Source organism: Apium graveolens, chromosome 10 (assembly GCF_009905375.1).
Source record: "Apium graveolens cultivar Ventura chromosome 10, ASM990537v1, whole genome shotgun sequence".
NCBI classification, from domain to species: domain Eukaryota; kingdom Viridiplantae; phylum Streptophyta; class Magnoliopsida; order Apiales; family Apiaceae; genus Apium; species Apium graveolens.
Window position 1 is genome coordinate 121,925,500 of NC_133656.1, and position 16,127 is coordinate 121,941,626.

At 33.5% G+C, this 16,127-nt stretch overlaps 1 protein-coding gene across 1 annotated transcript; it reads right to left on the minus strand.

Annotated features, from left to right (window-relative positions):
- Positions 1 to 2,964: 2,964 nt before the first annotated feature.
- LOC141690917 (glucan endo-1,3-beta-glucosidase 8-like) lies at positions 2,965 to 6,165 on the minus strand. The gene is made up of 2 exons (XM_074495673.1): positions 5,662 to 6,165; positions 2,965 to 3,156 (listed from the first exon to the last, which is right to left on the minus strand). The coding sequence occupies exons 1-2, from the start codon at positions 6,163 to 6,165 to the stop codon at positions 2,965 to 2,967; spliced, it is 696 nt and encodes a 231-aa protein (XP_074351774.1).
- Positions 6,166 to 16,127: the final 9,962 nt, after the last annotated feature.

Sequence of the window (16,127 nt, forward strand, 5' to 3'; positions counted from 1 at the left end):
GGCATCCAACATAAACATCGCTATCGAGCATCCAACAAGTTCTAAATATATGAAAGTATCAAACTACATACACCCAATTATAAATTTAAAACACCAAAAGTACATCAAATCTTTCTTGAAATGAACAAAAATACCAAAGAACAAAGTCACCAAGAAGTTGCGCCTTGAGTGCCTTGAGCGACTGGAGTACCATTTTCCTCTTGATCACTGGAAACTGTGGCACATACGTCTTTGAGATTGAATGTCATACCTGGATTTGCTTCTCCCAATTTTTTCACCATCCAACCTCTCAAGGACGCTTATCTTTTCAGTTAACTCTTGCACTTGATGTGCAGTTGAGGCCTTAGTTGACGTCGAGACCGACTTAGTACCGGTCCTTCCATGTAGCCAGTTAGGTGCATGGGCCTTTCCGTTAGAAGCAACTGCATTTGCTTCAGCCTCATTTCCCTCTTCCATTAACTTCTAAATTTTTTCCTGTAAAAAATGGTTAGTGCAGTAGCTAAATATACCAGTAATATAGACTGCCTTCATACAATAAAATATACTTACAAGTTTCTCCTTCATTTGTTCGGTATTTGACTTGTATTCCAGCCCTTCTTCTCGCTTACGATTGATTAAATATATTTGTACATCGCTTGGATACTCAAGATTCGGATCAGCCTTTTTATGTCAAAAATGTACAAAATTAGTCCTTTAAATGCCTAAAAAATAGGGGTATTTAAATAATCAAAAATACTAAGCTGATCAGCGCAAAATCATGGTTTTTAAAGAATGATCGATCTCGATCAATACAGAGGGAGTAATATTCAGCATTACATAATTTAGACCAGAAAAAGACATAAAATTACGACTGTACAATCAAGACATAATCGTTTATCGAAAATGACATAAAGCTGTAACCATACTGCAAAAAAAGATTCAAAACCTAAGATACACAGGCACTTAGAGCAAAATATGAAATAGAATGCCTGAAGAAATGTAATTGCACAACTTATTCAAATATAAATGCTACAAACAAAAGTGGATGCCTTTTATGGTTTGGTGGTCAGATTGATACAAGAGACTACTCAGAAAATGCATATAATCTATGTCAGGATTGCCGCCTCTGAGTTAAGTGACTCATCTTTTTCCAAGCTATTATTCTTATAATATCTTCAAATTTTCATACACTTGAGCAAGTTTACTTTCACCATGGTTATGATTTGTTATGCATCATGAAATAAGGGTTCCACACAAAGGAAGCGAGTTCAGCTCATATTAATATAGGTCTTTGCAGCAATAACTTGTTATGTCAAATTCTGAATGCTTGTCCATTATTTTAGAACTAAGTTAAAAGAGATGCATGCATGAGTAAATATCCTTCAGAGGACAGCATGCGAAAAACCTAATATCAGTAAAAATAGAAAGGAACAAGATTTTTAAGTATAGATGCAGGAGAAATTTAACCTTGAAATATGTTTATATTAACTATTTAGTACTCCTACTATCATATAGATAAAAAACTTAACTTTAGACTAATCTTTGTTTCCCTAAACTAAAAAATATCTATTTAACAACCACACTTGAATAAAACCATCACACTTAAATAAAACACCCATCATGTTATAAATAATATAAAAAAATTCTTACATAACACAAGCATACCTAAAAGGACACGATAAAATATATTACCTATTTACGATAACAAACACCATAATGTAAATCATTGTGTTAAAAATAAACTTGCAAAATGAAAAACAATTACAAACACCAATGTCTGCGTCTCAACCAATGACTTATGATGCTCAGCATTTTCCCTAGCCAATTTCTGTAAAATTTCAACAAAATACGCAGATCAGACCAGTTTTCATAAAATAAAAACAAGTACACATATCATGCCAGTTTCTATTAAGCAACTATTTAAGTAATTAAGGTTTTTCTATTTACTACTTGTACCGCCTCATCCCCCAAGTACTTTAACAGCATTTTAAAATCCTCCAATAGGACCCGGTTTGGTCTATTATCCAGTCTGTCCTCATCGGTGTTGTATTTAGTGTAATATGCTTTTTTTACACGAGACTTGTATGGTTTCCAAGCATTACTAAGGGTAGTATAAGCCCATTTCCTTCCTTCATCGGGAATAACATACTTGCCTTGTAATATATTAAGCATAAAAAGAATGACTATAATTTATTAATATAATGTAGAAATTTTGAAAGTGATTTAATCTATGTTATAGAGCATAGAAATCACTAGAGTATACTCCCACAATTTCTGTTTCAATTGATCGGGAACAACGTGCCAATTGACATAAGTCAGCGACACATTATCCCTTGCCAATGTCCCAAAGAAATTACTTAGCTCTGCTACATCTCCTTCTATATCCGAAATTGCTTGACCCTTTGCATTCAAAGAGATGACCACTTTCTCATTAGGGTTCCTTCCATGATCCCTAGTCATTTTTGTCTGTCCTCTACGTTTTGTAGGTACAAAAAAATAAGGTACGATTAGTGAAACTGTATTACTAAACATAAAATGACAATTAGCCAAAAAGACGAATACATGTCACCTTCTTGGACTTCCTCATCCGCATTCTGTTCTATTTCGAATTCAACAACATTCTCATTCATCGGAGCTTCATCATTATTCATTTGACGGTTTCATAATACGAAGTAAGAAATAATCGTACCAGATTTTCTACATAAATATTGGTTTAACAGGTTGTGGACAATAAGCCCTTGTAGTTGCCCTCTCAGTTGCAGTGCCAAATTTTCCAGGGGCTACATTGGCTCGTGAACGAGTCCTTGGCCCAACATCAATTTTCTTTTACTTAAATGATTCAATGTCCTGTCATTTGTGTTTAGAATTAATTAACCATACTTGGTATTAAAGTGAATTAGGCCAACAATACCCAAAAAAAATTAATCAAATAACGTATACCTCAGATGTATCATCGCTTTCAACGTCCCCTTCATTTGCCGGAACCTATTGTGAGTCGTCTTCCTCAATAGCTGTCTTTTTCCCTTTTTTACCTTTTGATTTACCACTCGTCTTCACTGCATCTTTAAAAGTAGAAACTATATGAGGTAACCCGAGTGATTTATAAACTTCAATATTTGCCATCATTTTATCCAGTTTCAACTTTTCATTCTCGCATAGTGGTGGAGGTGGTGGCAACTACAAGACATTAATATACAATTAAATAGATTATAAATTTAAATAGGTGAAAATCAGAAAAGGTGACTAATCGATCAGAAACAATGGTAATAATATACCATTTTATCAGCATCCCTCTACATCGATCCTTTTTCACTTTTTCCATGTTTCTTTTGAGAAACATGGGGAGCGGTGATGGTGGTGGTAACTGCAAGTGTAGATAAATAAATCAGAAAAATGCATGATTAATCAACTACTTTATTTGGATGGTAACAATGAAAAATTAGATAGTATATGATTATTAGTGAAAGTTACTGAATATTAAAAAATAAAACACATCATTCGCGATCATCTGAAAAATGATTGATTGAGCACTACACCATAGATGGCCTATCGTAATGGTTTAATCATGTGTGTTACAAAATTATGTTACCTTAGCTTTGCTCATTTTAGCCTACCGCAACGTAATATTTTTGATGTTACCATAGCCTTTGTAACATGTTACTATAACTTTAAAGTGTTGCATACGGTAACATGTGGAAACTTATGTTATAATAGGGCGTTAATGGGTAAAAAAATAACATTTAACAAAAAATAAAATATATATAATTATTTGACTTCAAAATTAATCAATTTTGACAATATAATTAAGAAATAATATTAATATTTGCTAAGATTGATAAAATAATTTTTTTGTTAAATTTTGTAAACTATACTAATTAGTTACTGATATTTTTTTATTTATAAAAAATCTGAACAATATTTATACTTAAAAATTTATTAAAAAATAAAAATAAAATGAAATTAGCATTGTTGGTTATCATTGGGCTCTCGACCAGGCGGGGAGAGTAGACTCAAAACATTTGGAGAAGCGTTTGAACAGCCCGGGTAAAATTTTGATAAGTCAAATTTTTCCAATCTAAATACCTCTCGGTCTCTCTCCCTCTAAACAGCTCTCAGACAAGGGTTTTATATTCTTCCTCTCAACTTTCAGTTGAACCGAATCTAATCATCTACCTCAGCTTTTAGTTGAATTGAATCTAATCATCTTACGGATTGGAGATTCAAATAAATTGAGGGTTTACATCAATTGACATCAATTGAATCCATAATCTGAAATGGTTGGTAGATTAAACCACGTCGCTTCTCGTATTATGGCAGCAAATGGTGTCGGCCTCGGTATGGGTCTCCCCGTCGACAAACGCATCATCTCCGATAAGCCCGTAATCTCCTCTCTCTCTCTCTGTCTCCACCATCTCTCTCTCTCCCCCTCCCTCCCCCTCTCCCTCTCCCCCCTCTCTCTCCCCCTCTAATAATGTATATTTCTGTTTAATTAATACGATCTAATTAAAAAAATGAAATTGGGCATTTTTGAAATCCTAATTAGAAATATTTTTTTCCTGTTGTTGGAAGGCAGCCACAAATTGGACGTGTTGCTCAAATTCTGGTGCATTCAGACCTGGTTAATTCTCTTTTGCTTGCTGATTCTGATGAAAGACGGAATGATGTAAGTTTAGTTAATTTGATTTTAGATTAGATGCCTTCACATATATCAATCGACACAAGGATAGAACAGCCTACTTTCGGAAATGTGCTTTTGGGGAGTAGAGGGATGTTTGTGGATAGATATATGTACTCGATATGTGTAGTATTATTATTTACCTATACATTTTTCTTAAATATCCTCTTTATCCTGGCACTGACATGCTTGAATCTTAAGAATTAACTTTTCTTAATAGCATCATTTATGAGAATTTAATTGAGATTGGACTAGCCATTAGATATGGTTTATTTGGTCATTTGTATTCGGTACAATTATGTACAAATTATCAGGTGCAATTTTATTTATGATCTCTGCGTTAGTTTAGGGGACTAATGTGGAAGGAGGAGTTGGACTTAAGCTTTGTGGACTTCATGAAGGATGGGGCACAGTGGCTGGTGGATAACACTGACATAAAACTTGTTGGTAAGTAGAGATGCCATCAAATCATTTCATCACTTTGGTAAACGTTTGCGGTTTAATAAAATTATCCAGTACTTGGTTATTTAAAGATATTTCAATTCATATATTTAGTTCGTATCTGAAGTTTTTCTCTTTTTCGCATTAAGTTCTTATCTGAGCTAAACAATTATGTGGCTTACAGTCTTATCTCGTATAGTGCACAGTACAAAATATACGTCTTCTGCTAACAACGCATACTTATGTTGAAAAAGAGTGGTGTTACTTGTGTACTAACACAATTCTTCTGTTCTGGAACTCAGGGATTGATTATTTATCTGTTGCTGCTTTTGATGATATTATTTCTGCTCACCTTGTTTACCTTGAAAGAAGATCTTTATTGTTGGTATAAATTTGGGCAAACTACACATCACTTTACTATATGAATAATAGACTTGCATAGTTCCCTGTCTCTATTTGACACACACAAACACAAAGTTGTGATACACATTTTCTTTTATACAAGTTAAAAGTATTTGTAGCTGGCACAATTTATCTTTAAATATGTATCTATATGCTATGGGGACTCTGATTCCATCACTTTGTAAAGCTAATTGGAAAAGACAACCACTGGTAGATGCATTATGCTTCACTATCTTTGATGTGCCCTTGAAGTCACAAGCTTCCACATCTTTATTTTGAATCTGAAAATAATTGTTAAATGTATACGATGCCTTATGCGCTTCATCCAAATTGCTGCATGATCCTCCATCCTTCAAGCTGGTATAATCACCCATTGTACATGCATATTGTACATTGGATTCTGCATCCTTATGATTCTTGACTTTGTCGGTGTCCAACACACACCATTGCTGCTCAAGATACTGCACATTCTTTGCTGCAACTGGCATTTTATCGTTCTCATTTCCTGTAAAGTCTAGTGAGTACTTTGGTTGTCCGTCGTATCTAAAAATCCCCCAATGGCGCTCAAATGGGCCCGGGGCTACACTTTTTAGATTTTCATCCATTAGACTGAAAAGGTAGCACTCAATGTAGCCAGGATAGAGAGGAGTTCCTTTGGTAGTTGCCATTTTTTCTGAAAAATCCGTCGTAGAATTTTTTAGCCATCTTGGCATTAGCATCAGGCTTTTTTCAAAGACCAATAAAGAGTGTCAAGATTTGCATCAAACATGTTGTTGTAGCTAATGTTTTTATCTTGAACAGGTTTGGCCCCTCCATCGAAGAAAGCAAATTGGACAGGAAAATCTGGGTTCTGGTAAAGACTCAGAAAAGGGTAGATGTTAACAAGGAACATAGAGTCGTTGTCACTGAGAAATTTCGCAATTTTACCTATAATGTTTTTGATGTCGCTGCGAAAATGACCATCAGATGGAACACCTGAACCTGATTCATATACATCAACATTTTGTGGGGTGGTTACTTTTATATTGTTATGGCCAGCTTCATTCAAAGCCTTTTGAATGTTTTCCATAGAAGGTAACAATGTCTTTAGGTTAGAACCATTATAGGCTTTTAAGAACAGGTCATTTCCTACAGCAACAGACCTGGAAAATCATTGAAATAGATTCATCAGATTTCTATATGACAGAAGATATATAGCTCATATCCGCTAGGAGAATGTTTTATTTAATGATCTTTGGAGTTTATCCTGATTCTTAAATTCATTTACGTTCTTGTGGTCATTTTTTTGATTGATTTGATATTTGATTAAATGTCCTGTGATTATTCTTCAATTCAGTGTATGTGTGTAAATTCTGGGTACACTACACTGTATAAAGATTCTCAAAATATTAATGCTTTATTTTTACACCCTTTTTTCTTGATTTTCTTGATATTTGTTTAGTGCCCATTTGTTTTTATTTTTACTTATTATTGAAATTTGTTTATGATATTGATGAGTTTGTGTAGGTCTCCACATGGGTCTGGCTTTCTTACCTCTACTGATGATAATACTTTTCATGGCTTCACCCTGTAAGTACACTTGTAGCCTCTTTCATATGAACTGAACACACACAATTGGGTATCAACACGAATGATCTTGTCAATTTTCAGGGTCCAAAGTTATTTTACATTTCTGTTACGCAGCATCCTTCATTTAAATAAATTTTCTATGCATAGCAGACCGGGGCTGTGCATCCGGACCAAATGCATTTCTAGCCGTGTTGGGAATTATGAAAAATGTGGACAAGATACGCGAACAAGGAGGCTTTAGGTCACCAGAGTTTTGGGTCTAATTAAATGATCTCTCCCGGGAAAAAATTTTAACGCCCTTTTCGGGGCCTTGCCATAGTTCATAATAATATGAGAACACATATATTGTGTGTCTTGATTGTTTCTATATGTTCATATATATTTGGATTTGCTGGATAGATGTAAACTGAACTTTACATCATTGACTCACAGGAAGGCAGAGGTAACTTGGAGTCAAAATTAGAGAAGTAGATGAGACGCAACATGATGTTAGGGGTTCAAAGCTAGTTACTGAGATTTTGATGATTAGTTAAAAGTCGGTGCTTTTAATTGTAGTGATAAGGGTGCATTTGTATTAGCCAGTTAGCTTGTCTTGTTATTTATACCTAGTTAGAGGTACAAGGTTGTATTATTTTTGGTTATTTTGTTGACTTGTATAAAAAACAGGTTTATGGCATGTTCAATTTACAAACAAATTTTGTCAATTTTTTTTAGAAATTTGTTATATTAGGTACTTCAATGTTACAAACAAATTGGTATAATATAATACCAATCATTATAAAACTCTTACAGTAGGAAAAAAAATGTTACAATGCTTTTGTGGCCCGCGTGTGGGGCCCACAGGTGGGGTCGACATGTAGGGTCCATTTTTTTTACAAATTCTAAGTACAAAGGTAACATACATAGTATGATACTATAGACATACTTTGATGTTACCTTTGAAGCCTATTGTAACATAAAATTCAACGTTGCAGCAGGGTAAAGGGGATGATACCTTAGGGGCCAAAGGTAACTCGAAAAAAGTAACTTAATTTTTATGTTACCTTAGGGCTTTTTCAGGCTGTGGTAACACTTTTTTGGGCCAGTTGTAACATTTTCTTGGTGTTGCTGTAGGCCATTTATGGTGTAGTGGAGCATCTAGCCGAATTAATATTTAAATTTCATTTGGACTTAATCAGAAACAATATACATTTAAATTAGAATATGCATGATGAACAAATGAGGTTGTTTGGACTTAATCAGAAACAATATACATTTAGATTAGAAAATGCATGATTAATAGATGAGGTCGTTTGGACTTAATCAGAAACGATATACATTTAAATTAGAAAATGCATGATTAACTTCTTTCTCTAAATTTATACAAATTGTATGCACATTAAAAAAGCTGTGTTTGGGTGAAAAAATGGCTAAAATTTGTATTTAACAGTTATTACAAAAAAAGAAGTGTAAATAATACCTTGTCATCAATATCAATACGAGTATCTTCACTATCCTCTCTGCATCCACCTTTTTGAATTTTAAATACTCGGAGAGCGGCGGTGGTGGTGGTAACTACAAGTGTACAAAATAAATCAGGAAAGCATATATATACATTTAATTTTTTTTTTCAAAAGTTATCATTTAAATACCTTTTCAACAACATCATTATTTCCAGTATCTTCAACATCCCCTCCACATGGTTCTATGGATAACTTCCTTCTCGCAGTTACTTTCTCATTTTCACTGACAGGTATATCTTGTCCACTTTCTTTCGTTAAAATATCCTTATTGCTGGAGTTGATGTGTGGTAACAAACTTACGCTTCAGCGGTTTCTCAGGGGAAACTGTAACAATTATCAATAATGTACTTTAGAATTCAGTGTACATACCATTATATGTGATTTAAACATTACATATATAAATACCTTCGATGAAGTTTTCCCTAGGCCGAGTGATCACATGAGGTTGCATTTGAGGAGCCGGCTCAATTTGTTTGTCTACAATGTTGTCGATGTAGAAGTTCACTAAAAAACAAGGAGCACAATCTTCCACAAGAGCCATGACTTGCTTATCATTTGACAACAGCTGCCAACCACCTTTTCTTCCTCTGTTTGCATAGATTCCTCCAATTTCAGTAAAATGGAGGTTATCCTTGACCAATTATTTAAGCACAGAATAAGAAAATGATTCAACGTCTAAGCCCGTCACAATAAAATGTTTTCCACCAACATATGATGTCTTCTTAAACTTCCCTTCATAGTGCAACCTCACATTAACTATCGTGTCGTCCATGTTGTTAAGAATAAATCATTAAAGTGAGTCAAATTTATAAATATTTATCAGAAATTAAAACAAGAAGTGATGATATTTTTATACAAGAAGTGCTGATATTTTTATACAAGAAGTGCTAATATTTTAGTTAAATTTGCATTAGAAATTAAAACAGGAACTGCTGATAGTTTTATACAATCAAAAGAGTTCAGAATAAAAATATGTATACTGCATAACAACAAGAAGTGCTGATATTTTTATACAAGAAGTGCTGATATTTTTATACAATAAGTGTTGATATTTTTATAAAAGAAGTGCTGATATTTTAGTTAAATATGTATCATAAATTAAAATAAGAAGTGCAAATATTTTTATACAATTAAAAGAGTTTAGAATTAGTCGTTGTGTTTCACTGATTAATATTTCTAATCAGGTAATAATAACAACAATGTGCCATATGTCAAGAAATAAAAACACAATAAATTGAACAGGCTAACAATAAAAAATACAAATATAGACCAAATCTATAAAAAAACATATAATCTCCTGAAACTAACAGTTAAAATTGAACGTAAATATCATAAATGCACAGAATGTGTAAGAACAATTTTAGGATGATTCAAATGTGATATAACAATTAACCATTAAATCTGAAACATCAAACAGTTTCACGACATTTAATCAAATTATAAATAGATAGTGGACAATGCATTTTAATCTGGAAAATAAAACATGACTAAAATCGAGCAAAGTAATTATCTATAAGAAACAAGTTCTGTGATCTAGGGAGACAAAAATGGAATTTGTATTTGGGGGACATCATCTCTGTAGCAACTCCCGTTGCCAACTTCAAATTCTATTTCAGGATCAATATCGATATCATCTAAAGTAGTGGTTCTGATCTCTTCTTCAGTTGCATTCTCATTCTCAGCATCACACACGTCCCTTGGCAACTTCTTAATAACATAATGAACCATTTTTTGAATTGGATCTTGAACATAAAAGACTTGTTGCACTTGCGATGAAAGAAGATAAGGATCTTTTTTGTGGCTTAACTTATTAAAATTTACTTTAGTAAGACCATATTCATCCCTCTCCTCTTGGTACCAACATCAATTAAAAAGGACCACATTAAAAACCCCCCAATAATCTAGTTCAAAAATTTCCTCGACTGATCCATAGTAGTTAAATTCCCAACTACTAGATTTTCATCTTTCGAACTAGAAAAACTAGTGGTCTCTGCAGTTACAGAAACACCACTATTTTGTGTGATACGCCGTGAATCTCTGGACTTGGTATGGAATCTATATCCGTTTACTACGTAGCCGGTAAACCGTCTCGCTGCTCTATTAGGACCCAATGCGAGAACCTCTAAATCTCTAGAAATCGAGTCCTTACTCAGAACCTGTTCTTTTAACCATATCCAAAAATCTGAAGTGTGCGTTCTTTCCCTTTTGAATCTTTTTGAAGTTGCCTCACCATCCAATGAAACTCGATGCTCCCTAGAAAAATGAAGTTTACACAGTCTAAGAAAGGTAAACAGTGATGACATAAAACTGAATTAAATGAGAAAAGGACTTGAAAGCTTACCTAATTAGACTCTCTATTTCATTATTGCCTGAGTTGAATAGAACATATTGATCAGAAGCCTTCCAATCTGCATGTTTCAATTTAAAGACTTTTCCATCTTGATACTTTTTTGTTCCAATATGATACTCCAAACTTGCATTTCTTGCAGAATGAGACATGGTATCTTCTGTTTCTCCTTCACCAGTCAAAAATCTTGAACAGAATGTTATAAATTCTTTTTTCCAAATAACCTTCTACAATTGAACCTTTCGGTTTACTTCAATTTCGAACATAAGATTTTAACTTTCCAAGGAACCGCTCAATAGGAAACATGGACCTAAGTTGCACTGGTCCTATATATTCTACTTCCAGGCACAAGTGAACAAGAAGGTGGACCATTATATCAAATAATGATTGTACAAAAATCATCTCAAATCGACAAAGTATGTCGACAATATCTTTTTGCAGCTCCTTGAGGTCATTTAAATCAATCACTTTGCTCCATAGACCTCTGAGAAATGTGCCCAGTTTGATCAACGGTAATGCAACCTTCGACTTTAATGTTCTTCTCACGGCAAATTGTAACAAATAATGAAGCATGAAATGAGCATCGTGGCTCTTGTACCCAACCACCTTTTTCTCACTTATCCTTACATACCGACTAATATTCGAAGCACAACCGTATGACAGTTTTGCATTCTTCAATACGGAGCAAAATATTTCTTTCTCCTTTTTTGTCATGTCGAATATTGCAGGTCTAATTTCATATGACTTTCCATCAGCAGATAAAATAGGATGAAGGGGCTTTCTTATATTCTTAAATTAAAACGCGATTCTAAATGATCCTTTGACTTGCCACTAAAATTAAGTAAAGTACCTAATATTTTGTCACATACGTTTTTTTCAATGTGCATGGGATCAAGGTTGTGTCGAAGTGGATTATGTCTCCAATATGATAAATAAAAAAATTTGATTTCTTTTTGAAAGGAGATTCATTTTTAACCTTTTTCATGCCCTTCCCGAAATGGTTTTCGTACCCCTGTAACAACTTTTCAATATCAGTTCCTCATAGAACTGGTGGAATCCGTCCCATATCAATATCACCATTAATGTTTTTTTTATCCAGCCTTCACTTATGTATAGGCTCAAGAAATGTCCTATGGTTCATGTCGCACATCTTTCTGCTGTGTTTTAAATAACATGAAGAGGTCTCGTAATGGCAAACAGGACAGCCTAGTTTTCCCTTCGTACTCCAGCCGGACAACATTGCATATCCGGGAAAATCACTAATGGTCCATATCACGCGTGCACGCAACTTAAAATTCTGGTAAGTCAAGCCATCGTAAGTTTCAACGCCGACATCCCATAATTCTTTTAACTCTGTAATCAAAGGTTGCATATACACATCGATATCATTGCCTGGAGAATCTGGACCCGATATTAGTGTTGAGAGTATCAAATTTTCTTGATTCATGCACAACCAAGATGGAAGGTTATAATTTACCAACAAAACTGGCCATGTGCTGTGAGTTAAATTCATTGTACGATACGGGCATAATCCGTCTGCTGCTACACCTAAGTTCATATTTCGATGTTCCGAGGAAAAATCAGGATATTGAGCATCCATCATTTTCCAACCCTCGCCATCAGCCGGGTGTCTTAGTTTCCCATCCTTTTTATGTCCCACTGCATGCCATGTCATAATCTTGGAAACTCTTTGCACATGAACATTCTTTGCAACCTTGGCTTTAGTGGAAAATACCTCATTACATTTGCCGGCACTTTGTGAATCAACTTCTCGAGCTCGTTATTAATACCACAGCGTGTATTCTCTAGTACAACCCACCTTGAAACTCCACAAGTATGACATTCATCTTTATCTTTATTTTCTGCCCAATATAACATGCAACTATTTGGGCATGCGTATATTTTCTCATAATAAAGACCTAAATCCTTAATGACATTCTTTGCAGCATTGAAGGACAAAGGCAGGTGGGCTTCAGAAAACGCTTCTTTCATTAGCTTAAGCAACTCCCTAAATGCGGACTCACTAATTTCATGAACACACTTTAAATGATAGAGACTGATCATGAAACCTAATCGAGAAAAGTTAGTACATCCCGAGAACAATGGTTATTTTCCTTCCTCAACCCTTCTATAAAACTTTTGTGCCTCTATATTTGGTCTTCCTTCACAATTTTGCCACTTTTTACCCATACCCTTGAACATCTCTTCTAAGTTATTCCCAAAATCCATACCTGTTTCGTAATCCATGAAGTTAGTACTAACCTTTCGCTTCATTTATGAAGTTTCATAAATCCATTTGACATGAGCTAGGGAAGGACCACTACAAACAAGATGGTCATTGATGACTTCTCTTGTATGTCATTTACGATCAATATAATTTTTGCAAGGGCACTTCATTTCGTTGCCCCTCACACAAACTGGGAAGGCATTATCTAAAAAATCTGTCACCCCTTGTCCGTATTCTGTGCTATATCTTGGTAGTCTTATCCAAACAGTACTCTCAGAGTTCATTACAAATGTCTAAACTTAGTTTGAACCTACCTTCACCTAGAAAAAATAGAGTAGATGTGCAATGAACTTAAGGTTTTATACTTGACTAACAGAGAGCCTGCGAAAAATACAAGGTGTATAAGAAGTAAAATGTGTCATGCAGTAGTTAAGAAATAGTTGAAAAAGACATATGGAGGTACAAGTAACAAGAGAGTGATGAAAGTAAATGGAGGTGCAAAAGAGGCAATGAAGCCGTTACTGGGAAACTATTATCAGTATGATGGGAGAGAAATGAAGGATTGCATTTATGTCGAGAAAGATGAAGGTGAGACCAAAGGAGTCTACTGGTACAGAAAGGAATTTTAGGTTGATGAGCATTATTATCCTAATGGCGAGTATATAATTCTATTATTATCACTGCATTTACTTCAGTAATTTTAGATTACTTGCAAGTCAATTCGGTACAATAAGATAAGAATTATACAGTAACTCGATGTAATGAAATAAGTATAATACCATTCCGGTTATCTAAGAATTTCTAAGCTCACTAGTAATTTTTCCCGTTGCTTCAACTTTCTGATTTTAAACTTCAATGCTAGTGACATTAAATTTAAAACTAATGATGAACACAAGTCCATAGAAATATAAATAGAGCTTATCAGGGGAACTAAAAGTGAAAAGAAAGCTATTGTATCCATTAAAATTAAAAATAAAAATACATCAGAAGAACATAAACTTCATAGATTAAAGTACAATAGAAGAACATGAACTTCAAAGTGTTAACATTACGATCTAAAATCATCACTACTGTTGTAAAACTGAATAACATATGATCATGACATCTTTCTTTATTTATACTTTTGTAAAAAGAGAGAAGTGAGTGTAAATTAATACTAGAAGAAGCATAAGGCTAAAATTGTTCCTAAATAAAACATGAAATCAAATGAAAATAGTACATACATCACCAGCAATGCACAGTCCAAAACAGATTAAGTTGATTACTAAAATAGATCCGCAAAATCATATCAAAACAACAACACACACAAATACGCAAAGTTAGGATCCGAGTATAACCTGATTAGATTTTTCGAAATAATACCTCGCGCTTTAATCCCCGCACCAATCAAGCTACTTCCAGTGATATAAATCCCCCTATCAAACACACAATACAACATCAGTAACATTCAAAATCAAATCAAACTAAATTACAGTTATACTTACATTATTACACAAGCCTAAAACACAGAAAAAAGAAACCCCAAATTATAAGTTTGAAACAAAGGAAATTATAAACCCCAAATCAAAAGCCCTAAAAAATAAACCCAAAATCAAAATACTAAAGCCCCAATTTAAAATACTAAAGCCCCAAATCAAAAGCCCTAAAAATAAACCCTAAATCGAAATACTAAAACCCCAATTCAAAAGCCCTAAAAATAAACCTTAAATCAAGAAAAAGTTCAAAATATCTGCAAAATTACCTGCAAAATTCATGTGAAATCCCCAAAGTATGTGCTAGTTGAAAACGAAGCTCAGATTTAGAAAATGTTGCCCAGATTTAGAAACCGAAGCTCAGATTTAGAAAAAACATTGCAAAATCCACCAATTGAAAATGAAGGAGAGAAGGAGAGAGTGAATATCAGCCTTCGAAGCTCAGATTTAGAAAATGAAGCTCAGATATTTGGCCACCCAAAGAGTTTAGAGAGAAAGAGTGAGAAGGAGATAGTGAGAAAGAGTTATACCATAGAAGGAAAGTAAATTGTGAGAGTGGGAAGGAAAGAGAGTGAATTTTGTTAAGGGGAGAAAATAGCCGCCCAATTTTTTGGCATGGGAAAGTATGCAGATGTGTGTCTCAACATCATTTAATTATTTTTCAGTATTTTATTAAATATTTACAATTTTAAATATTATAATAAAATTATATAACTAGTGTAAAATATATGTCAAAATAACACGAAAATGATAAAATTAATCGGAACAATTATTTATATAATTTAATTGTCGAACAAGAATTTTTTTTAAAAAAAGAAATAATTCGGGAAAAGAATCTACAAGGAACCCGTGTTTACTGTAATTTGACTATTATAAAACACACGATATAAAATGTAATTTTTTTAAAAAAAATTACACATCTCTAAAATTAGTAGGTAATATCATTTGTACGGTTGGATCGTTGAACAAAAATTTTAAAAAATAGAATCACCGCTCGGAACAAGTCTTGATTATAGGAACCCGTGTTCACCGTAATTTGACTATTATAAAAATACGCGTTATAAAATCTAAATTTTTTTAAAAAAATTTACACATTTTTAAAATTAGTAGGTATCATTATCCGTACAGTTGGATCGTTGAACACGGATTTTAAAAAAATAGAATAATCACTCAGGACAATACTAGGTAACAGGAACCAGTGTTGACCGTAATTTGACTATTAAAAAACACGTGATATAAAATCTAATTTTTTTTAAAAAAAATATAAACATATCTAAAATTAGTAAGTATCATCATCTGTATGGTTGGATCATTGAACAAAAATTTTAAAAAAAATAGAATCATCACTCATGACAAGACTTGGTTATAGGAACCTGTGTTGACCGTAATTTGACTATTATAAAAACACAAGATATAAAATCTAAATTTTTTAAAAAACATTTAGACATCTCTAAAATTAGTAAGTATCATCATCTGTAGGGTTGGATCGTTGAACAAAAATTTTTTAAAATAG